This window comes from Mus caroli, unplaced genomic scaffold (assembly GCF_978045245.1).
Source record: "Mus caroli unplaced genomic scaffold, Mus_caroli_1 scaffold_2, whole genome shotgun sequence".
NCBI lineage: Eukaryota > Metazoa > Chordata > Mammalia > Rodentia > Muridae > Mus > Mus caroli.
Genome location: NW_028227257.1, coordinates 17,297,799 through 17,314,005, shown reverse-complemented (window position 1 = coordinate 17,314,005; position 16,207 = coordinate 17,297,799). Strand labels below are relative to the sequence as shown.

The following is a 16,207-nucleotide window of genomic DNA, read 5'->3' as shown; positions in this document are numbered from 1 at the left end:
ACATGAAGACTCTTGATATTCTACCATGAGCACTAAATACCATAAGAAATCTCGCCCTACACCTGCATAGAGTTGATGAGTGTATTTGAAATTATTTTTAAAGAATAGTGTCTATCTTTTTATTGAAGTATATTTCTTGTATGCAGCAAAATGTTGGATCTTGTTTGTGTAGCCAGTCTGTTAGCTTATGTCTTTTTATAGGTGAGTTGAGTCCATTAATATTGAGAGATATTAAAGAGAGAATGACTGTTGGTTCCTGATATGTTTGTTTTTGTAGGTGGTTTTATGTGCTTGTGGCTCTCTGCTTTTGGCTTTGTTGTAAGATACTTAATATATTGTCCTTTCTTTTTGAGAGGACCCTCCAGAATGCACTAGAGACCTGGGAGGTGAGAGTCTCTCAGGACTCAAAGGGAGGGATCTTAGATAAATTTCTAGACATTAGGGAGAGGGAACTTATAGAGCCTACCTCCAGCAGAAAGACAGGACATCAAGTGAGGGGTGGGGTTGCCATCCCACAGTTACAACTCTGATCCATAATTGTTCCTGTCTGAAAGAATTACAGGAATGAAAATGGAGAGGAAAACTGAGGAAAAGAAGTTCCAGTAAGAGGCCCAAAGTGGAATCCAGCTCAAGAGGAGGTCCCAAGGCCTGACACTATTACTGAGGCTATGGAGCACTCACAAAAAGGGACCTAGCATGACCGCACTCCGGAAGACCCAGTAAGTAGCTGAAATAGTTAGGTGCAGATATTTGCACCCAACCAATGGACAGAAGCAGCTGACTCCTGTTGTTGAATTAGGGAAGGCTGAAAGAAGCTGAGGAGAAGGGCGATCCTGTAGGAGGACCAGCAGTCTCAATTAATCTGGACCCCCTGAGAGCTCTCAAACACTGGACCACCAAACAGGCAGCATATACCAGCTGATATGAGTCCCCCAACACACATATAGTAGAGGACTTCAGGTCTATGTTTATTAAGAGATGATGCACCTAACCCTCAAGAGACTGGAGGCCCCAGGGAGTTTAGAGGTCAAATGGGGTGGGGGAAGGGGGAGGAGATATGGTATGTGGAACAGTTGGAAGGTGGAGATGGGATAAAATATGGAGTGTAAAAAAATTAATTAATAAAAAATATTCAAGAAAAAATACAATAATGACATTGTGAATTTCCAAAAAAAAAAAAAAAGGAAGAAAGAAAAAGAATTAATAGCTTTGGGGTTCTTTTCCCTGTTTGTGAAGAGTGTGCTAATTTGCTCCATGTTTAATGTTGTTCTTTTTCTGTTCTGTTTTGCTTTTTTTTTAAAGGACAATTGCAAAAGATTCTATCCAAAGGTCTCTAATCCTTCTACTTCAGTGGTCTGAATCCCACTAATAAACAATCAGGACTTTAGACTCCCTTAATAATGGAGAGAGATTCAGACAAATTGTTTTGCCAGTCTCACAAATTCCTGGAGATGCTGCTGTTGAACAGGCCAGCCAAATTATGGATTTATTCAGAACTGATTGCCTTGCATTCTGTGAGCAGTTTTGAAGGATTAAGAGCTAGTGAGTGAGAGATAGCTATGAGCTGAATGAATAGGATTTTACAGCCTTGTGACTACCCAGTCCGGCATATAGAAATAATGTATCCAGGGAAACGAACAGACTTACTGCATGGATGAGCGAGGACCCGAACTTCGTCCACAGCGATGTAACCAGGATGACCTTTCAAAGAGACGGATTCAAATATCACCTGCAATATACAGGGCTGATGTCAGTTTCACAGAATCAGTCGTCTACATTCACCTGAAGAAGCCACCCAGACCTCAGTCACTTCCTGTGTCAGCTACCCATCAGAACCAACTAACAATGTCTTCTGTTAGAAGCGTACACTGTGCTTCCCAGTAACTTGGGTTTCCAAACTAGGCAAAAAGTCTGCACTCTGGTGACCAGCAAGAAAAGCCAGTCATAGACACACACACACACAAATACAATGTAATGAAATGCATTTTAAAAAAAGAAAGAAAGAACAGCCAGTCATTTGGAATGATGGATTAATGGATTTTTAGCGATAACACTCAGTCACAGCAACAAATAATCAGATCAAGGTCCCGGGCATCTCCTTCATTGTGGTTTCAAATGAATTACAGAAGCTACTACTTATTAATAGCCTAATGTCCTTATTGATCTTGATGCTATTCTGCAATCAACTTGGTCTTCCTCTGTGTATATGTATGTGTATGTGTGTTTGTGTGAATGTGTAAATGTGTATATATTGGCTAACCTTTGTTGTCATTCCTCAGGTGCCACCCATTTTGGGATATTTATTTATTTATTTATTTATTTATTTATTTATTTATTTATTTTTGGAGATAGGTCTCTCACTTGGCTTGGAATTCTCCAACTACGCTAGACTGTCAGGCCATCAGTTGCCTGTCTATGCCTTCCCAGCACTGGAACTAAACACCTGCCTTCTTCTTACAAGATGCTAGGGGTCAAACTCAAGCCCTTGTGTTTGCATAGCAAGCACCTTGCAGGTTGAGCCACTTACTAAGGTTTCCTAGACTTCTTCATTATGCCTCTTAGAAACTAGCAGCAACCTACCTGGTTGTATCCAGGAGTGGAAGGAAGCAAGAATTTTTCTCTTCTCTACTCTCTGATTCCTACTGAAACCTTTTACTTCCACATGGGTTATATAACTAAGCCTCCCCTGCATTCCCCGTCCCCTCACTGGGAACAGATGAGCATGTGTGCAAGCATCACACTACTAGTTCATACTCCCCCAAACTGTATCAGCTACATTCTCAAACACTCTGTCAGTAATTCTCTGTCAGACTCTAACCCTACAATCCTCTCCTAACCCTCCTCTCCCATGGGCTCCTTAGACTCACACAGTTCCCAGAGTCTGTACATTCTAGATCTTCCGACACTCTCCAGAATTCTAGGCGTCTAATCACCCATGTCACTCTCTCTGAAAGACTAATTCCTTTACACCTCCTTTTGAACCTTGTCAAGCCCACTGTGGACCTTCCCTCTCCATCCCCAAACCCTACCCAGTGTGCTCGTTGCATCTTCCTCTCACCCAATCCCAGAAGGCTCTAGAGCCTCAAGAAGATGAGAGAGGGGCTGACTTCCCACTCCTTACCCCCACACCTAACCTTCCTTCACACCAACCACAATTTCTGCATGCACTCTCAGTATCTGACTGATCCCTGCTGCAGTTTCTAGAACCAAGGCTCTTCTTGGCTTTCTTTTGCTATTCTGTATTTCCAGGCCCTACTCCTTTCCCTCTGACCTTAACATAGCTTTAGCTTTTCCTATTCTTGAAAAAGTACCTCTTTGTAGCAAGTTTTTTCTCTGTGGCCAGTTGCATTTCAATCATAATTCTTAGTAGTTTAATAAGCCATTCCTAACACAATTGTTTTCACCATAAAATAATAAGCATAAAATTCCCAACCTTTATTAAATATTCCTCTCAAGATTCTATTCATGACAGGCACTAATATTCTAATTACTAAATCTGATGAAGCTCTTGCCCCCAATCTTTTCTCTTATTTTAAGAAGGAAGATGGTGGGATTGGAGAGATGGCCCAGTAGTAAAGAGCATGGGCTTTTCTTCCAGAGATTCTGAGTTCAATTCCCAGCACCCATATTGTAGCTCACAAACTTCTATAACTGTAGTCAGGTGAGACTGATGCCCTCTGCTGGTATGTAGTCATACATGTACACATAAAACTCACACATTTAAAAATAATATTTTTATAAAAGAAGAAAGAGGTCCCTTGAGGTACAGGTATAGTAACTTCCTGTCTTGAGTCCTAGCGTCTGTACCTAGAATTACAGTATCTACCATATTAGGTACCTTTCAGGTGGAAAGAATTAGTATCCTATTTAAATTGTTAGACACTTAAAGTTCTTGTCATATAGGTCTTTCACTTTCATGGTTATATACTTTCTATCATTGGTAGCTATTGACAAAGGTATTCTTTCCCTAATACCATTCATATAAAGGAAGGCTACTGATTTTTTTTTATTTAATTTTGTATCCAGCCACTTTGATGAAGGTGTTTATCAGCTGTAGGAGTTCTCTGGCAGAATTTTGGGGATTGCTTATGAATACTGTCAAATCATCCACAAACTGCATTAAATGTCTTTTATAATTCTTATTACAATCCTACTACAATTGTCACTATTCACAGATTTTTTGGTCTCTACTTGGGCTCAATGGATACTACATATTTGGCTTTCTCATATTATGTATATATATATATATATATATACATATATATATATATATATATATATACACACACACACATATATATACATACACTCATATATATACATACACTCATATATGTATATATGTATATCTATACACACATACATACACATATATGTGTGTGTCCTAACATGCATTTATAGGATTTATAGGCATCCCTTCTTCTCTATCCCTTTGGATTCTTGGCTTCTTCTACTTATCATCTAACTATACACATTCAACCTTCCACCACTGCCAACTCATTGGTAATGTCAAGCCCAGCTCTATGTCTTAAGCCATTGGTCAGAACACTAATCACCATCATAAAAACAGCCCATAGTTCTGAAATTCTACCCACATAACATAAAGTTGCCTCACATGCAATCTGTATGTAACAGCTATGAGCATATTTCAAATCTTTTACCTTACCTCCAATGGGACATCTCTCTAGTAATGCAGTGATATTATAGGGCATCTGGGCACATCTATGGGCTTCTACTTTAACCTCATGCCTTATTTTCATTCTACCATACTGAAATTTCTTAGCTACAGCCTGGCTTTTCCATATTTGTTCTTAGACAGATCATAGGAAGCATCCATTTGTGGATCAAAGGCAGGCAGGTATCAGTGTCAGTGTTTTGATTCAGCCTGTGAATGTTTTCCATATCTACCACCTTGATGTTGTCCATAATGAACCCCCTGTCCTGTCTCTACTACTCAACTCAAGCCTGTGATTGGACACCACAATGGGTGATGATATCAACGACAGGAAATATTTATAGGAAATCATATTGTTCAGGCCAGTGGACCCAATGCTTAGCATTCTCTTTTGGCCCTGGAGATCTAAAAATTATACCAAGAGAGCAAATTAAGAATATGGCAATTGCTGTGAATGGGGCAGTTTTCTTGGTGTTAAAGTTTATCTGTGGGAGTTTTGAGATATAATGAGGGGGGTAACAGTCACATAACAAGACAGCTGCTTCTGCTCTCAAAAAATGTTTTCCTAAAATGATGCAGTCCTGTCCTTCAGAGAGAACTAACACGTGGATTTGTGCATAAGCTAAAATAAACAAAAGACCATGCAGAATAAGGGAATGGCATCTCTTTCATTCTGCAGAAAAGAAAACTCATAGAAGTCTTTTCATAAAGAACCAGGTGTGTGTGTGTGTGTGTGTGTGTGTGTGTGTGTGTGTGTGTGTGTGTATGTGTTCAAATAATTTAATGGAAAAACCAAAGTAATGTCTGTAGGAAAATTAAAAGAAAATAGAGAATGTACAACAAATATATTTCAAAAGAAATAGCAAAAAAAAAGTATTCACACTGTGGAACAAAAAAATGACAAATACAAAAATATGTTTGTTTTGACAATAAATATAAATGGGTTAAAATAGAGCCAAACAGCCAGGCTGTCTAAATAATCAAAGTCTAATTGTGATGTAAGATAAACACCTAAGGCAGAATGACTTAGTAACCTTACAAATAGCAAGTGGAACAAAGACACAATAAGAAAAATGTAAGTGAGCAGAACACAGTTGTTTCAAAAAATAATGTGAATGTTTCAAAGTAGAATTTTAACCAAAATGGAAAAAATAAACCATCAAGGAGACTAACTTGATCTCTACAACTCAGTCAAGAGACTTGAAAGGAAAACGATGATGGGGAAAAGAAGATAGTATCTCAAGATTTCATCCTATGTCTTGGTCTCTGATCAATCAAATGGAAAAAGCAATACTACCTATCTATCTATCTATCTATCTATCTATCTATCTATCTATCTATCTATCTATACTCTTAAATGTATTAATTTTCTGTTCAAATGCTCATGGATCTATAAAAAGATCATAGGCTATGTTATAGTGTAATACCAATAAGTCTCCTAATGAACAAGATTGTGTAGGTTTAGTCTCATACAATTTTCTAATCAAATTTTCTAAGTTTAAAAAACCTATACAATGTATCTTAATAATTATTTGTGTTAACAGGAGTATAAAAATATTGAAAGCCAAATGACATATGTGGTGATATATATCCCAAAAGCATATCCTTTGGGGGGGGGGAGTTTGGGAGTTCCAAAGAATTATTGATAGCCAAGAAAAGAAACAAATAGACTCCAAAAAGTTTGGCAAATCATTTCAACAGAAAAAGTCGTAAAAGATAAAATAGGAATGATATTAATCTCTAAGTGTCAAATTCTTTGTTTGTTTGTTTGTTTGTTTGTTTTTCGAGACAGGATTCTCTATATAGCCCTGGCTGTCCTGGAACTCACTCTGTAGACCAGGCTGGTCTTGAACTCAGAAAATCTACCTGCCTCTGTCTCCCGAGTGCTGGGATTAAAGGCATGCACCACCATGCCCGGCTAAGTGTCAAATTCTTTTTTTTTTTTTTAATATTTTTTTAATTACGTATTTTCCTCAATTACATTTCCAATGCTATCCCAAAAGTCCCCCATACCCTCCCCCCCCAATTCCCTACCCACCCATTCCCATTTTTTTGGCCCTGGCATTCCCCTGTACTGCAGCATATAAAGTTTGCCTGTCCAATGGGCCTCTCTTTCCAGTGATGGACGACTAGGCCATCTTTGATACATATGCAGCTAGAGTCAAGAGCTCTGGGGTACTGGTTAGTTCATAATGTTGTTGCACCTACAGGGTTGCAGATCTCTTTACCTCCTTGGATACTTTCTCTGGCTCCTCCATTGGGGGCCCAGTGATCCATCCAATAGCTGACTGTGAGCATCCACTTCTGTGTTTGCTAGGCCCCAGCCTAGTCTCACAAGAGACAGCTATATCAGGGTCCTTGCAGCAAACGCTTGCTAGTGTATGCAATGGTGTCATCATTTGGACGCTAATTATGGGATGGATCCCTGGATATGGCAGTCTCTAGATGGTCCATCCTTTTGTCTCAGCTCCAAACTTTGTCTCTGTAACTCCTTCCATGGGTGATTGTTTCCAATTCTAAGAAGGGGCAAAGTGTCCACACTTTCCCTGACCTAAAGCTTTACTACAAAGCAATTGTGATAAAAACTGCATGGTATTGCTATAGTGACAGACAAGTAGACCAATGGAATAGAATTGAAGATCCAGAAATGAACCCACACACCTATGGTCACTTGATCTTCGACAAGGGAGCTAAAACCATCCAGTGGAAGAAAGACAGCATTTTCAACAAATGGTGCTGGCACAACTGGTTGTTATCATGTAGAAGAATGCAAATTGATCCATTCCTATCTCCTTGTACTAAGGTCAAATCTAAGTGGATCAAGGAACTTCACATAAAACCAGAGACACTGAAACTTATAGAGGAGAAAGTGGGGAAAAGCCTCGAAGATATGGGCACAGGGGAAAAATTCCTGAATAGAACAGCAATGGCTTGTGCTGTAAGATCGAGAATTGACAAATGGGACCTCATGAAACTGCAAAGCTTCTGCAAGGCAAAAGACACAGTCAATAAGACAAAAAGGCCACCAACAGATTGGGAAAGGATCTTTACCTATCTTAAATCAGATAGGGGACTAATATCCAATATATATAAAGAACTCAAGAGGGTGGAGTCCAGAAAATGAAATAACCCCATTAAAAATGGAGCTCAGAGCTAAACAAAGAATTCTCACTTGAGGAATACTGAATGGCTGAGAAGCACCTGAAAAAATGTTCAACATCTTTAATCATCAGAGAAATGCAAATCAAAACAACCCTGAGATTCCACCTCACACCAGTCAGAATGGCTAAGATCAAAAATTCAGGTGACAGCAGATGCTGGTGAGGATGTGGAGAAAGAGAAACACTCCTCCATTGCTGGTGGGATTGCAAGCTTGTACAACCACTCTGGAAATCAGTCTGGTGGTTCCTCAGAAAATTGGACATAGTACTACCGGAGGATCCTGCAATACCTTTCCTGGGCATATATCCAGAAGATGACCCAACCGGTAAGAAGGACACATGCTCCACTATGTTCATAGCAGCCTTATTTATAATAGCCAGAAGCTGGAAAGAACCCAGATGCCCCTCAACAGAGGAATGGATACAAAAACTGTGGTACATTTACACAATGGAGAACTACTCAGCTATTAAAAAGAATGGATTTATGAAATTCCTAGGCAAATGGATGGATCTGGAGGGCATCATCCTGAGTGAGGTAACACAATCACAAAAGAACTCAAATGATATGTACTCACTGATAAGTGGATATTAGCCCAGAAACTTAGTATATCAAGATATAAGATACAATCTGCAAAACACATGAAACAGAAGTGTCAAATTCTTAAATGGCATGGAAGATGTTCAGTTGACTCAGAAGGCTCCTGTGCTCCTGTCACTCTGGGTGGCAAAGACTGCCCCATCATTCTGCCTTTGTATGGAAGATGCTGATAATGGCTATGCCTTAAGTACAAACACCATAAAGGTGGATGCTAGTGTCCTCTAAGAAATAAGAGCCTGTACAGGAGTTGTCAACACAGAGATAATGGCTATCTTTGGTCATGAAAATGTGGTAAGAGATAGAGAAAGGCATGGGAACATTCTAGAGCTGAATGTCTCCAGGGAGCAGGATGGGAGTGGGTAGAGTGGGGTGGTGAAGTGGGCCACATGCCCAGAAGGGCAAAGGACACTGGTAGAAGCAGGAACCCGAGATGCAAAGATCACAGTGGAAAATGCTGACCCAGATATCTCAAGCACCTCTGAAGGACACTGCTCAGCCTCAAGGTTGCTGCACAGAGCCTACTGTCAGCTAACTGCAGCTCATTTGGGTTCAAACCCCTGCTGGAGACTTCCTGGTCCAAGTGTCAAGAGGGTGGAACTTATAAAGACTGGTTCAAACTTGCCACTGTGCAGTCAAAACCTCTAAGTAACTCCCAGAAAATTACATTAAACTAAAAAGAAATGAATCATGCTGTACATGTTTGGGGGAGGGAGGTAAACATGTCAGGTCATGGCTTAAGAGACATTGGGGTTTCTCTCTGATCTTTAGCAACCCTTCTGCAAAACACAGCAATGCTGGAAACTGAATTTGACTCAGTCCACAGCAACAATTTCAAAGGGCTGCAAACATGTCTTAAAAGATAAGAGAAAAACATTGGCTTATCAGAGTCTCTCTTAGGAAGAGTGCTCTGCAGACACTATAGGGAAGATTGCTTAGAGTCCAATCAAGGTGCATTCTTTCCCATGCCTGCTCAGAGAGGCCTGTGTAGAAGGAAGAGCATTTGCTGTATAATAGAGATGGACATCTCATGTGGGACAGGAGAAGGGTGGGATGCTGTGACAACAACTCCTGAATTGTTACTGTCAACACTACATGTAGAGTGCCAAATGCCAGGAAGATCCTGAGAAAGGGACTGAGCTCTGGGGAAGACTTACGCCAACATCAGGCGAGTCCTTTGTTTGAAGGGTCTATGGGGCACTTCTCTGTGCTGAACAAAAGGCCATTTCACATAGGCAGAAAATGGAGAGAAGAGTAAGCAGGTTGCTGAAAATTTAGTAACAGTTTTAAGAACTCCTAAAATATGAAATAGAATTGATATCACCTGGAAAGAGGCATAGATCAGAAGCATAGGGCTTCCCAGGCAGTAAATCAGCTTTCCTAAGAGAGGCAGGCAATGTGGGGTGAGTGGGGAGGGCTGCAAAGGGATTTGTCTCACCTGGGGCCCTGCTGAAGGCCCAGCAGTCCAAAGCCCAGTCATATGAAAGATGACATTTTTGTTTATTACAGAGCTAAAGTCAATTTTAGGACTGTGAAATATGACTTTAATAAATGAATACACAAACCCATGAGGTTCAAAACCCAGCAATGCTGGAAACTGAATTTGACTCAGTCCACAGGCTCTATGCACAGGACTGGAGCTTTAAAAGTATGGAGAATGTAAAAACGCTGTTTCACTCCTGTCTCTGTGTCTCTTGGGAGGTCCCCTTCCTCATTCTGTCACCTGTGAGAGTGTGTGTATTTGAATCTGGGCAGAGGCAGGAATTTGGGCATATGTGTGTGCTTGAGTGTGCCCATGGACGTAGGAGTGCCTGGGAATGACTAAGGGTGCACAGAAGTGACATGTGCTTTTTCCACACTGCTGCCCTCAACAGACAAGTGGTTTGTCATCACAAAGATCAGAGCAGAGGAAATGTGAGGATGCAGGAAACTGCTTGGAAGTCTCTCGGTGAGGCTATTTACCTCAGAAAAGGCACAGAGGCTAGAGAGGCTAGGCAAAACCATGCAGTGTCTTTCTTTAAAGATGGCTTCACCCCTTCTTCCATTTCCTTCTATGTTTGTTCCTTCTTTCTTCCAATCAATTCAAGCCTGACAAGCCTCCTCATGTGGAATCTAGCTTAGCATAGAGTAGTACCCATCCTGTTCCTCTTTCTATCTTACTTCAGAGACCACTGGAATCCTAAACAATAGACGGCAGGACACAGGCCATCACACAACTAGGGACAACAGATTCCAAGAATAGGAAAAGCACTTCCTCAAAACCCAGGACATGGAACTCAGAGCTGGAGAATCTGGGCAGGATGATGTCCCCTACGCTGGAAGATGGGATCTGCTGCCACCAAATACAAGAAGCTCTAGTACAGACACGTAAATACAGGAAGAGGCTTACCAAAAGGCTACAGAAATGGGAGCTCATCAAAAGTCCTTTTCTTCCTCAATCTCCATCAAAGAGCAGAGCAATAGGTGGGAGAGACCATTTTCTGTGTCAACTACATGTTTAGCATACTTCAAGCCATGACCCTATTTTGTGTCTACCCATAAAAGGCTCTAGAAAGGGTCTGGCTGGAGCCTGAGGTCTCATTGAGAGTACTTGTGAGCTTATGGAGATGGTAGATATTCATAGTCAGCAGTAAAGTAGGGATACCCTGGGGACCAGGGAACTTAAGTTGTGTCAGTAACTTGCTATGTGCTGTTGGACTCTGTAATATGTGTCTCAGCTTCATCCGCACCAGAGCTCAGCAAACTAAAACATGGAAATCAACTTGGGCCATCAGTCATTGCTACACATAAGCCTCTATTGAAAGAATTACATCTATTCATTTTTATATTGTGAAGTCTGCTTTCATGACCGTATTGCAGAGTTAGGTAATGACAACAAAGATACTGAGGCTTACCAAAGTAAAACATTTTTTTGTCTGGTGCACAATAGAGATAAGCCAAAATCACTTCTACCAACATACACACTGTAAACCTCTATGGACATAGACTGTGTAATCTAGCAGTCCAACTGGTCCCCATGATGCTCAACAACTCACCAGGATGAGCGGAGTGAAGCAGGGCTATCTCGGATAAACCAGAAAACCGGGACACCACTCTCTAGAATACTACCTCTATGTTAAGATGGGGATATGCTAAAAGCAGATTAAGGTCAAATTTCTACAGAAGACAGTAGATTACATACCAATGCATAGATTTCACTCTGGCTCCCTAGTACCCTACTAGGCTGGCTGTATTTTCTAAATAGAATAACCACAAAGCTTTCCCAAAGCCTGAAACACTTCACCTACACTAAAAAGCATCTCAAAGAACAACTAGTGTGAGTTCTTCCCAAGAAGTAGAAAGAAGAACATCTCACCTCAGCCATGAACCCATACAGGCACAAAACAGGACACCCCCCCCAAGGCAATCTAGACACCTGGCATGCACTGGAGCAAGCTATGTCATATGAGTATTTTATAAGATAAATTGGTGATAAGTGCTAAGCTGAGCTGTTTGGATACCACACACAGCCTTAATTTATACCATATCTTGTAAATATACATAATTTTTGTGGTCAGCCTATCTGTATACTTGGCTCTGCAATGCTATGATAGGTGTTACTTACAAAGCACACAGTGCATGCAAATGTTATAACCTTGTAAATTGCAAATACTGTGAACTCTGAAATATATCTGACACTGTGAATGCCAGATCGAGGTTTGTGGACCTAGTACTACTTTAAAAACATCTTTACAAGGGGAGAAAAGATTAAAAAAATAATAATGAGGCCAAAGGCACCTTTCTCAAAACATCTACAATAAAGTATGCCTCTGTTAATGACACACATGTTAAAACTATTATAGTCTCTTTTTAGCCAATTTTCTTGGTAAGACATTGCTGCTCCCACAGAGAAAATAGGGCTCTGCCTGATATAAAATGAGTATAGTCCACACTCACTACCACAAGGCTAGGCTCTGCCTGACTCACCTCTGAATTTCTGACAGGATATTTTATACTGTGCCTGTAACATAAGCACTCAACAAATGGTAGGTATCATCATCATCACCACCACCATCATTATCACCATCATCATCACCACTAGCATCAGCATCAGGATCATCATCATTCTCTTCCCTTTAATTCTAGAGGAATTACAGGAAGTGCCTAACAGAGGACAATGCAATCATTCTAAAAACAAATCACAACTCATTGGAGATAAAATGGGAAATAGATGTGACAAAAAATGTAGGCTAAGTACTGAAGGTAATTGAGTATTAAATTCTGATTTTTAGTCTCCGAAGCAAAGAAGAAATAGATCTGAAGCTGCCCCATTGATGTAAATAAGCAATCTCAGTAGAGAAAGCATTCCTAACCCTGATGGACTGAAAGAACTATCCACTGGGTGTGGAACTCAGAGCCATCTAAGAAACCCTGGCCACTCATCTGTCACCCCTGGGGTTATCTTCTGCTCCAGACACCAACAAAAGCTCCTCGAGATGCAGATTTGTGGTACTTTCTTACTTGAAAACCTTCATCTGGGTGAATGCAGGCTGAGACTAGGTACAAGGGAGCTCGTTGGATGATGAAAATATACAATGGTTGATGTTGGTAAAATGCAGAAAACAGTGGCTTTACTTTAAGAAAGGCACTGGATGGCACACTTAAACACAGGTTGATTCCATGACATGGGGAATTTAACTAATGATGTGTTTAAGAGAAAATTTCCCAATAATTTTGACTTAAACTTGACTGGATTTGTACCCCACAAACATTCTGTAGATTGGTATTGATCTGCAACCTTTCACATCATCCACACTGGGATAAGTATGGCAAGTGAGTATGGGGTTCAAAGCAAACACAACAGTTTGGCATTGCAATGGCATGGTTTATTTTGGCTCATAGAAATATTGGTCCACAAAGAATTAGGAGAACATGGTCCCTTCTTCCCTAGTGGTAGTTGTGAACCACAGTGGCTATAGGACCTGATTGTTAGCTTGGCCTTCAAACCCATGACTTGCATGCTCTGCAAGTTCAGTTCCCTGTATATCTCTTCAGCAAGACATCCTTAAAGGACTTGGTTTCTGCTGGGTGTGATTACATACATCTGAAGTTCTAGCACTTGGGAGGCGGAGACTGAAGGATTGCTATAACTTTGAGGCCAACCTGAAATGCATTGTGGGTTTCAGGATACTCTGGGCTAAAGCATACTGACCCTGCCTCAAACACAAACAAACAAACAAACAAACAATAGTATTAACAAAAGCTTGATGCAAAACCAACAAAAAGAAAAGGAGAACTTAGCTTCCAAATTCCTTAGAATCTCCCACTCACCCTTGCTTCCTTCTCCATCATCCACTTTCCAGAACATCTCCAGTGCCTGGTCCAACCTTTCCAGTGTATTTTAATTGAGCCTTCCAAATAGGTCCTGGTTGTCCTCTCTTCTTAGAAGCTATCATATTGTCTTTCTAGCCAAATAGACTCTACCTGACTAGTCAGCTTCTCTCTTTGAACCTCAATCTTTTCATGTGTGCAATGCAGTTGTTAGTTTGTAAGAGGCTCTGGTGCCTGCATTCCTCCAGTCTTAGGAAGCCCACATGCAAATTGCTATGCTGGAACTGTTTATACATTGGTCTCTTCCTGATGACCTCCAGGGAGCAGGGGCTGTCCTAGATCACCTCTGAATCCCTGGAAAAGACTCTTCAGTATGTATTGAAAGAGTAAATGAATGAGGCCCTTTTTAGACCAATCCACTCTGGGAAAGGTAGGGAAATAAAGGGATGTAATTATTACCTGCTAGAAAGCAAGAAAAGGTAAAGGCATACCTGATAGAAATGAGGCCAGAAGGTGCTGATGGCAAGCTCTGCCTTCACCCAGCCCTCAGTGACGACACCAGACACGTTCCAGACAGGGTTCCCTTGGGGTCCACCATTCACCTTCACGTAGACATTCAAGGCTCCCGGGCTGGAGCGATCTCGACTGGAGAAGTAGTAATGGAAGTCAATGCAGTGAGTGTCATTCTCCTTCAAGGTTGGCAGAAGAAGATGGGCTTTCTGGCCTGAAGCCCTTCCAGAGCTGTTCACCATCATGAAGGACCCTAGAAACCCATAGTGGGTAACAGAGACAAAGAGAGAAAAACGTCCTTGTGAAACCTTGTCATACCTATACATGGTACCAAGAAGGGATGTTAGAAATAACATCTTTTTAGGTGACAGGGTCAGGTTGACTCTGAAGAAGCCATATCCCCTCTAAGAGTCTGAGTACTTCCATTTCAGGGGCTAAAATCCCTACTCATGGTGGTATTGGAAGAATGAGACAGATAGTTACTACACAAGAAGCATTTCTAGTACTATACAAGGAGCATCCAACACAGTAGATTGCTTATAACTAAATGCTGGACCTTGAGGGTTAAAACCCTAGCAGGAAAGACAACTGCAGTCTCTACAGGTGAAATGACTGCCTCATAAAAGCTTAGACTTGTGCTAGCCTAGGCAAAGCCCCTATAGTATAGGAAGGCCCTGTGTATGGATAGGCTCCATCTGGAATTCTGTGCTCAGCAGGGGAGATTCCATGTTAAAGGAGACAGTATGTGAATAGAGCATATCCAAGGAAGAAATAAATGCCAAAAAAGTATGAGAACCTACTATCAAATGCTTAAGGAGGAATGCAAAGTGAGTGGCACTCACTACGCTCTCAGAGACTCATATTAATATTAGGTATCTATTTGCAGAAAGTATAGTTGCTTCTAAGCAGGCAAAAGGCTGTGTCCCAGGCAGGAGTGAGCCTCTTTCCACTGTTGTGACAAATAGAAATTCTCTCTTATTCTTTACCCCTTTCTGGATCCAAACCCTTTGGCACTGACTTTATAGCTCCCTCTGTAGAACCGGAGGCTATCTCTTGATCTGGGCTCCTTTATATGACTTGTTAATAGGAGTCAAACAGATGTTTAAAGTTGCCATTAGAGCTAGGCTTATCTTGTGGTATTTTAATTTTTAAGACACAGAATCTGGTGTCTCAGTTGGCTTGGGATCAAGAATTAGCATACACAGATAAGCCAAGCTTCCACCCTTGAAAGCAAGATGCATCATCATGTGGTCAACACATCTAACCTGTATCAGTCAACCTGTGATCAATGTAAGGATCCATGTGTGGAAGAATCAATGTTTACTGTTGTTTGCCATGGTTTTCCTCCTGAGTGGTTCACACAACATTGCTGTGACACTGGCTAATTGATAAAGCTTTCCAAGAACAAGATTCAGATCCATCACTATGAAGAGACACATCTCCGCTCTGTATGCGACAGTTTTTATTTGTAACAACTGAAATTTGTGCAAAGTGAAATCACATGCCCAGAGACAGAGTGAGTCCTCACCACTGTAGGCAGCCTCTTAAAGCCTGCACCAGCTAGGATATCTAACAAAATTTCACAATCAAGGGGGAAGGCTAAACTTGGTGACTTAAAAGTTGTATAATAATACTGAATGAAATGTATCATAAAACACAGTAGATAAACTCAAATAATGCTTTGATAAGTGTTTTCCATCTAGAAAACCAGCATTGCTTTGAAATCTTATTGTGATCACTAAAATCTTCATTCTGAATCAAATCTAAAATCCCTTATCCCCAGGCAAAATGAGCCACTTCAGTAGCCATAAGTCACCTTGCTCACTGTGATAGCAAAAGGACTAAGATCTGTAAGTTAGTAAGGGCTGGGGTGTTCACATTTTATAAGGGTTTAGACAGTACAGGCCATTTGCACCTTGTCTCCTGGGTTCTGAACTAATTTACAAGTGGACACAG

The 16,207-nt window shown here is 40.8% G+C and overlaps 1 protein-coding gene across 12 annotated transcripts in view; it reads right to left on the bottom strand.

Annotated features, from left to right (window-relative positions):
* Ptprt (protein tyrosine phosphatase receptor type T) overlaps positions 1 to 16,207 on the bottom strand; it is a 1,119,809-nt gene that overhangs the window by 729,834 nt on the left and 373,768 nt on the right. For all 12 annotated transcript variants that reach the window (XM_029473981.2, XM_029473985.2, XM_029473982.2 and 9 more), the window contains exons 3-4: positions 14,233 to 14,504; positions 1,648 to 1,729 (exon numbers count right to left, since the gene is read on the bottom strand). In XM_029473981.2, coding sequence (XP_029329841.1) covers positions 1,648 to 1,729; positions 14,233 to 14,504 — 354 coding nt within the window. The remainder of the gene's footprint in view (positions 1 to 1,647; positions 1,730 to 14,232; positions 14,505 to 16,207) is intronic.